Source organism: Halyomorpha halys, unplaced genomic scaffold, assembly GCF_000696795.3.
Source record: "Halyomorpha halys isolate HHAL.00 unplaced genomic scaffold, Hhal_1.1 Scaffold70.1, whole genome shotgun sequence".
NCBI classification, from domain to species: domain Eukaryota; kingdom Metazoa; phylum Arthropoda; class Insecta; order Hemiptera; family Pentatomidae; genus Halyomorpha; species Halyomorpha halys.
In genome coordinates this window covers 11,468-21,299 of record NW_027108636.1, presented here as the reverse complement: position 1 = coordinate 21,299, position 9,832 = coordinate 11,468, and the positions used below count along the sequence as shown (strand labels likewise).

General features: G+C 28.5%; 1 protein-coding gene across 1 annotated transcript in view; it reads right to left on the bottom strand.

Annotated features, from left to right (window-relative positions):
• Positions 1-529: 529 nt before the first annotated feature.
• The window catches only part of LOC136795652 (histone-lysine N-methyltransferase SETMAR-like), a 15,088-nt gene continuing 5,785 nt past the window's right edge, over positions 530-9,832 (bottom strand). Inside the window, exon 2 of the mRNA XM_067046948.1 lies at positions 530-594. Within this exon, the coding sequence (XP_066903049.1) occupies positions 530-594 (65 nt within the window). The remainder of the gene's footprint in view (positions 595-9,832) is intronic.

Below are 9,832 nucleotides of genomic sequence, written 5' to 3'. Positions count from 1 at the left end.
GAAACTCAGGTCGAAACGTCGGCATAAAATAAATAAATATGGTTTTGTTTATTTATGTTGTTCTTTGCTGACCGCACCCCCCGACAAACTTCTTCAAGGAAAAAATTAATTTTGTTTAACGTTTTAAAACAGCCGCCATTTTTTATTCCCCCTACCTATACTTGGAAGACCCACCACTTTTGACTAGTAACTATACATAGTTTTCAATAAAGTAATCAAAAATTGGGATGAAATAATTGCAATAAATAAATACAAAAAAAAAAAGCATTTTAATTTAAAACAATACTTCATTAAATTTAATACAAAATTTAAAAATTAATATTGGATGATCGATGATTGACCCTGTGTAATAGGAAAAGGAAGATGGAGGGGATAAAAGAAAAAAACTTTAATAGTCACAAAACTATTTAATGTGAGCCACGATTGGGCAAAAATTAGCTTTAATTGAACGAAATAGTTAATATTGCCATGGATACAACCTTATTCATGAATGGACCATTGATAAATAAATTCCGTATCCATGGCAATATTAACTATTACGTTCAATTAAAGCTAATTTTTGCCCATCTTTGATGTGAGCCAACCCGTTCAGGGCTAAAAAAGATACAAACATTTAAATGAGGTAACAAAATAAGGTAAAATAATACTTTAAAAAAAATTAAATTTAATAAATTAATAATTTCAATATAAATGAACAGTGTAAATTAAATAAAATAAAATAGATGTAGTGAGAAGAAAAATTAAATAAGAATAAGAAAAAAGTTGTTAGACAATTATAAATTTAAATTGATTTTTTTAGCCCTGAAGAAGCCCTGCAACGTGGGGCGAAACGTTGCCTTACGTCAAATAGTTTCCTGACTATTTGAGTTTTTTTTTTTTTACCGTAACCGGACAATCTTCCTTTTATTAAAAATTTATAAATTTATTTACTTTACCAGAAATTATCAAGAAAAACCATTCCTTTTGAGAAGTTGATATTAGCTTCTGAAAGAAAACTCCTCAAATGTTTTGAATAAAATATGATATTTCTCTGTAGGCATAAGAATTTTAATACTTTCCTTTAGGTATCTTGCTGTTATCCTTTGAAGACCATGTCCCCCTTGGAACCCCGGGACACACCCAAGACTAGAAACCTCGTGGCCGCCAGCTATACCGTGGACCCTCCCAGTCCCTATCGATTTCAGGGCTCATCACTTGTTGCTTCCCCTCGTTCGTCACTCGCTCTTCCTCTAGATCTTTTTTCCCTCTGTTTTTTTTCTCTCCGCTAACTCATACACTTTTCTTTTCTTAATGTGTTTCTTTTCCCCTTCAGTGATATTGCTAGATATCGCTTAGACTGTTGAAAAACACGCCAGGGCTAACTTTCAAGACCTACATGTCATAATTTGCTACTGTCAGCATTCGTATGATATATTTGACCCCCTATGGTTAGTAATAATAAAAATAATAATAATAATAATAAATACTCTAACAAATTATAAATCTTAAGGTATATTCCAATAAAAAGAAATTTTTTCCATATTACGGTTTGAAACCGTAGGGGGTCAACTACGGTTAGTAATAATAAAAATAATAATAATAATAATAAATACTCTAACAAATTATAAATCTTAAGGTATATTCCAATAAAAAGAAATTTTTTCCATATTACGGTTTGAAACCGTAGGGGGTCAACTACGGTTAGTAATAATAAAAATAATAATAATATCCTGTATTTATTCTAGAAATTGGCCCTTTAGAATAATATTGTAAGCATCTGCATGAGGCATTATTGCCTTAGAGTATGATAAAAAAAATAAGTAAATAAAAATAAACTTATCATCGTGATTCATGAACGCACATCGTAAAATATAACTAAAATAATAAATTAGAGTAGAAAAAGAAAATAAACAATAGTTAGCCGAATATTTAAATAAAAAAATAAAAGAAAACTATATAATATAAATAACTATATAATATAATCTATATAATATAAACTATATAATATAAATAAATAATAAATGTTTATTTATTATGTTTATAAACAATATGGCAAATAATAATAATAATAATAATAAATGAATGGAATATGGTCCGAGTGCGGTCAAAAAAACTCAAATAGTAAATGATTATACTATTTTTAGTGATGATTATACTAATAATAATATACTATGTATGATATATAATATACTATTTATGATTATACTGTTAATTTTACTAAAAATGATTATACTATTTTACTAAAAATTTACTATTTGGCTTGTGAAATAATATATCTCAAGAACTATGAGACATATAGATGTCTAGTAGCACTCAAATCAAAGCTAGTTTAATATACTATACAGTAGTTTATTACATATAACTTCGTAAGAGTAGCAGTTTTTGATATTATGATATTCGACAAAATGTTGATTTCTAGTTGTTAGACAAAAATTTTGTCTTGTGAAAGAATATATCTCAAGAGACATATAGATGTCCATTAACACTCAAATTAGAGCTATTTCAATGTGCTATAAAGTAGTTTATGATGTTTATCTTCGTAGGAATAGTAGTTATTATGATTGACAACATAAATTGAATTATAGTTGTTCGGACAAAATATTTTGAGTAAAATTCATTTTCGTCAGCGAATATCACAAAAACTACGAAGATACGTGCCATAAACTACTTTATAGTACATTACACTAGCTTTAATTTTAGTGATGGCAGACATCTGTATGTCTAATGGTTCCTATGATATATTTTGTTATAAATCAAAAACATCTGCTGGAACAACTAGTTTATCAACACTTTGAGAATTTATTTTTTGCAAATATCATAAAAACTACTACACCTACAAAGATTAACGTTTATACTACTCTATGGTACTATAGACGTTTTTGAGATATAGAATTCTCAAAATAAATTTACTAACAACTGATTATTCAGTGTATTTTTTTATGAAATGTTGCTTTGAAAAAAAAAAATGTATCTTACGAACTATTGAACGTAAAAAGCTCTACTACCGCTCATGTTTTTTTTATTTTGTTGGTAGGTTTAAAGATATAGAGGTCCAAATGAAAATGATATTTTTTAACATATAATAAGGTGTAATAATAGTATTGGGTATTATAGCAGAGCACGTGGAGAGCTTCAGAAGATTGTGGGTTTAATTCCCACCTGGTTCGGTCAATATTTATTTCATAGTAGCCCCGACAAAATTAATCTCGATATTCCAACTCTAGCATTGGACTCTTGAGCTATTAATAAAAAAGTCATTAAACTAAATTAACAAAATAATAATAGTATAATTAATATTAGTCTAGGATCCCAAAATTTTATTAAATATATTTATATTTATTTATTTTATTTTTTTTCACAATACTGTATATTGATATGACTGTATTTCAGATTATTAATTTATTTTAATTTTCTTTAGATAAGTTATTTCCTTATTTTGCTATTATTTATGTGCCAAAAAAATTATTTTATATTAAGGCAAAATTAATAAATTTATATAACTGTAGACTTCGCACTGAGTCTTATTACTTGTTATACTGCCTACTTCTAGACAAAAGTTTCAATATCTACATTACAAATCGCATTTAAAAAAAAAAATTGTAATAATGATATTTCAATGTAATAATTCAATCTGCTACACCCAAGGGCAATGCGTATTAGGACTTTACGTATTCCATCAAACAATTTATACACATGATAGATAGCAAATAAATAAATGATAAATAATAATAATAAATAAATAAATAAAGATAAACTAGAATAATATTTTAGGTTCATAAATAATAGTAAAATAAGTGAACAAGTAATGTTAAGAAAATTATAATACCCTCTACTATTATTTTAATGTTAATATATTTAATACAATTTTAAAATTTCAAACGTCATAAACTACTTTATAGCACATTAAACTAGCTCTAATTTGAGTATTAATAGACATCTATGTGTCTCATAGTTCTTGAGATATATTATTTCATAAGCCAAAATTTTTGTCAAACAACTAGAAATCAACATTTTGTCGAATATCATAAAAACTGCTACTCCTACGAAGATATATGTAATAAACTACTGTATAGTAGATTAAACTAGCTTAAAATTGAGTGCTAATAGACATCTGTACGTCTTATGCTTTCTGAATTATAGACTCAGGTGGGAATTAAACCCACAACCTTCTGAACAGAGATCTCTGAGAACATGACCCCTAATAAGTACTCAGCTGTCACATGTTCTACCGTTATATAGAATCTTCATACCAACAACTTGCTCTCCATTACCTCCCCCTAAGGGATAAATTTAAGGTTTACCTTAATTACTCAATTAGCCTTAAAATAACTTAATTTAATGTATCTTATTAACCATTAATATGATAGATTTCATTCCAGTTTATATAGTGTTTCATCGCACATTCTAATTTCGTATAATATTTGTACTAATGTTTTTCATTTGTTTCTATTTTAACTACTGTCATTAAAACTACTACTCCTATGAAAATTATCATCAAATACTTCTTTATATCACATTAAAGTAGCTTTAATTTGAGTGCTAATAGACATCTGTACGTTTCATTGTTCCTGAGATATAGATTTCTCAAAATAAATTTACTAACTACTGATTTATCAATACATTTTTTATGAAATATTCCTTTAAAAAAAACTGTTCCTCGGAAACTATTGAAAGTAAAGAGCTCTGTTAGGGCTTATATTTTAGAAAATTTACTCTATCTTTCCTTATCCGATCCGTTCATCTTCCCTATGGAATTCTATTGTTTCTATTGTTGTTATTGTTACTTCGCACAAGAGTTTCTTATGTAATAGTTATTATATATTATTATTGTTATTAATTTGGCATAATGTTTTTGTTTTTTTAATGGCTCAAGAGACTAGTCAAGAACCTACTAGAAATCAACATTGAGTAATTAAACTAGATTTAATTTGAATGCTAATAGACATCCGTACGTTGAATGGTTTTTGAGAGATTAGCTCAATTAAGGTCAATATTTTAGCAAATTTTCTCTCTTTTCAATGATGTTATCTTAGATATTCTTGTGTTGTTGGTAGTTTTAAAGATATGGAGCTTCGAATGAAAAAAATAATTTTTGTTAACGTTTTGAAAAAGCCGCTATTTTTTATTCCGCCTACCTATACTTGGCAGACTCATCTATTTCGACTATTAATTATACATAGTTTTCATTAAAGTAATAAAAAATTGGGGTAAAAGAACTACCTTTTTACTCTCTTGGGCTCTTGTATCATAATTTTTTTTTTTTTACTTGAGGGTCTGTATTTTAGGCATATTAAGATACAAATCATAATCAATGTGTAAAAGATTATTAACAAATGTATCTTAATTGTGTATATAATTAGGATTGTGTATACACAGAAGCGAGTTAATGGTTTCCATAAAGCCATTATCTGTTAAGATAGTTACCATTGAATTGAAACTAAAAGCTGCTTCTTTAATGATAAGATCATTATGATATCTTTAAACCGCTCCGTCTGATAAAGAGATATCTTGTTCCTTCTTATCTTTTCGTCTTTACTGCCCCAGTCTGCGTTGCTTCATTTCATATGCGTTCAAGAACCTGTCAAGGGGCAATAAATATTCGTATGTTATTTATAATATATTATAATAATATTAAGTAATAATAGTATTATTATAAATAATAATAAATAGATGATATCGTAGTAAATTGAGTAAATTTAGAGGAATACATTATTGTTTAAATCAAATAAATTGTATCCAATTTAAGTCTCAAAATGCTCAGTGAAAAATTTGTATACAATAATTTATTCCACTTTCAAGACTTTAAGAAAATTATTCTTATTATTAAACTGGATTTAGTGAATGACACAAATTCTTCCTTATTAAAATACAATAGTTTATTTCATATCATCAGCAACGTTTCGGGAGATTTCCCCCATCTTCAGGCTGCTAAAAAACAAATTCAACAAAACCAATATATCATATACACTCAAAGAACTATTTATAAACTATTTACTTGATAACCAAAACCTATATATGACATCTAATTTTCACCTTATTGTCATTATTGCTAATATATTATAATATTAATGTCATTTAATGAGTCAAGATGATTAAGATGGTTTTGTTGAATTTGTTTTTTAGCAGCCTGAAGATGGGGGAAATCTCCCGAAACGTTGCTGATGATATGAAATAAACTATTGTATTTTAATAAGGAAGAATTTTTGTCATTCACTAAATCCAGTTTAATTCCATAAGACTCTTCCAGTAAAAAGATTATTAAATTATTCTTATTATTGTTTATAAAAATTAAATTTTATCCAATTTAGGTCTCAATAAACTTTTTATTTCTTTAAAAGTCCAATGTTTCGACCAAATCGGCCATTCTCAAGGGCAATATTTGTGGTATAATAGTAAATTCAGTAAATTTAGAGAAATAAATTATTGTTTAAATAAAATAAATTGTTTCCAATTTAAGTCTTAGAACGCTTTTTATTTCTTGAAAAGTCCAACGTTTCTGCCAATTCGACCATCCTCAATGACAATCTATCAGAAAACTACTTTTATTATACATATGATTTTTACAGATTTTTAAGAAATAATATTATTATTAATAAATAGCATACCTTAATTACAAATTTTTTAATGTAATTTTAACTGGAATCGGTGACCTAGGCAGAATATCCTGTAAAAATTATTGATGTGATAGTAAATTTGTAAATAAGGTATGCTAATTTATAATAAATTAGTGTATAATGTATAATTATGATTAATGTGTAATAAAAGCTGTTTTCTGATAGATTGTCCTTGAGGATGGCCGAGTAGGCCGAAATGTTAGACTTTTAAAGAAATTAAGAGTGTTTTGAGACAATTTATTTATTTATGTAATGTAATTTACATCTGTATAAAATAATAAATACAATAAGTAAATATGTGGAATGTTTTATTTACTCTTGAAAATCTTGGGACGGAACCACCCATTGGTGGTACTTCAGGCATTAATTTAAATTAAAAGGTCCCGTGGCCATCTTCTTTTCAGACGCTTCGGAGGATTATCAGGGATCTTTCAGGATGAGAGATTAAGAACTAATGGGTTAGGATGGGCAAGAAGTTTGGAGTGAATAAGACGCCAAATCTGTAACGAATGGGATGTTAAGGTCTCTGTGGATGAATTTATTTGTAACATAATAAGGAGCATCAAGGATTTTGGATGCGAGAGGAATTTTATGGTTAGAGCCCCAGAGCTCAATTCCAAATTGGTTAGTATATAATAATTTTTTATAATGAATAGGAAGTTTAGAGCGTTTGTCAAGTAGGTGATTTAGCAATCGAAATCTACGGGCAGTTTCTTGTCGTTTCAGTCTTGTATGTGGATTCCAAGTACGTCTCTTGTCAAGATGGAGTCCTAAGTATCGAATCTGTTCAACAGGCATTAGTGTTTATTTCATTTAAACCATAATAACCCGTCTTAAGAAAGTGAAAAGGTTATATATATAATGGAATAAATTATTTTATATAAGTTTCGATTTGAAGGGACTGTCAGTCAAATGACGACAAAATCTTGTACAACGGGTCGGTGGAAAACAAAAGTTATTTTTCTTCAATTTTTATAATTAAAACTGTAAACTACACAATGGCAGCTGTTTCAAAGTATGAAAAAAAAATTAACTACTCATATTACATATAACACTAGAAAACCTCATAGAACATCATTTAAAGCAGAGTAAATTTGCTAATAGAGATCTGTACGTCTCAAGATTCCTAAGTTAAAGATTTCCCACGCTAAATTATATAGTATATAATATATATTGAGTATATATTTCTTGGAATGTTGCTTATAAAATATTGTATCTCGGGAACTATTGAACGTAAACAGCTCTACTATTGGTCATATTTTAGGAAATGTATTCTACTTTAGATAATGTTTAAGTGTTGTAGGTAGTTTCAAAGATATAGAGCTCTGAATGATAAATTAATTTTTTTTAACGTTTTGAAACAGCCGCTATTTTTTATCTCTAATACCTTTAATTGGCAGACTTATCGATTTTAACTAGTGACTATACATAGTTTTCATTATAGTAATTAAAAATTGGGGCCGAAATAACTGACTTTTTTCACCTTAGGGTCATAAAATACTCAGTTAACATGAAAAAATCATAGCTCCAGCAGGCGCGCAAAGTATACCATTCCGCCTTACAGCCTGTTCGAGACTCAATGTGGACCTGTCTAACAACGATTGCCTTTTCAATTGTAATTTTATTTATTTATATTATTAAACTATTTATTATCATTATTCCTCATTATTATGAAGATTCGCTCGGGGAGTTTAATAGAGTCAACTATAAAACATTTATGTAAGTTAATTCTATACCTTATGTGCTATAAAATACTCCAATAATTAAGAAGTTTTAATAATTTTCAGATAAAAAGAGAATAATTTTTTTTTTATAATTTATAGAAATTTACAACTGTAAATGTGATAAATGTCTTAGAACACATGATAATTTAGGGAAGAAACCACCCAATGTTGGTAATGGCCGAAAAGTTAGACTTTAAAAAATGAAGAGTGCTTTGAGCCAATTTATTTATTTATTTAATTTAATTTACATCTGTACAAAATAATAAATACAATAAATAATTATGTGGAATGCTTCATTTGCACTTGAAAATCTTGGGGAGGAACCACCATTGGTGGTACTTCAAGCATTAATTTATTAATGCTAAAATTAATTAATATGGTCCAGTGGCCATCTTCTTTTCAGACGCCTTCAAGGATTTTAGAGGATTGGTAAGGATGAGAGATCAAGGACTAATGGGCTTAGGTGGGTAAGGAATTTGGAATAAAAATAAATGATTGTAAGGATAGGTTGTGGAGGAATTTGATGCTTTGGTGGAGCCCCAAAGCTCAACTTCGTATGTGTATTATCATAGTGTGTAAGTGTTTTTATATTAAATGGATATTTAGAGCGTTTGTCAATCTGCGAGCAGTCTGTCGTTTCAGTCTATTATGGGAATTTCAAGTAAGTCTCTTGTCAAGATGGAGTCCTAAGTAGCTAATCTGTTCAACAGGCGTTAGTGGGGTATGAGAAAAAGATACTGTAGGGTAAGTGAGTAGAGGTTTACCACGGGGAGTGAAGGTCATCTTTTTTTAGATTTGTTTGAATTTATTTTGATTCTCCAGTTGCGACACCATTTTTCAATGGATATTATATCTGTCTGTAGAGTTTGTGGCCATTGCTTAACTGCGTTAGTTGGGTTGGGATATAAGCTGGATAAACCGTATAGAGAATAGTACCGAGTAAAATATCTTGAGGAACACCGCTGGACTGAGAAATGGGATAAGTAGGCTAGGTTATAATTTACTTTAAAGGCTCTATCAGAGAGGTAGGGACGGATTAAAATGAAGTATGTAGGAAGAAGGAATTTACGAAGTTTATAGAGCAATGGATGCCAGACTCGGCCAAAAGCTTGTTCAACGTACAGAAAGACTGACTAGGTGATATTCATCCACCACACGATGGCACTTTTGTATAATATAATGGGATGTTCTAAATCCAAACTGGTGGTCAGATATAATATGATTTGAATCACGGATTGGATAGAGGCGTTGAAAAATAAAAATTATTAATGAAGTGTTGATACCTGACCGTAGATAAGTATGTATATTTCAGGTCTTCATCTGGGCTAAAAACAAAAATAGATAATACATCATTCAGGGAAATAAAAATTAAAAGAAATAAATAAACCAACAAATTTGGAAATATATATGACAATAATTTTTTTTAATTTTTTTATTGATAGATATTACAATATGCCACACAGTTGTGAGCAATAGGTAATATTGATGAATGATCTTATACATACTAAAATAAAA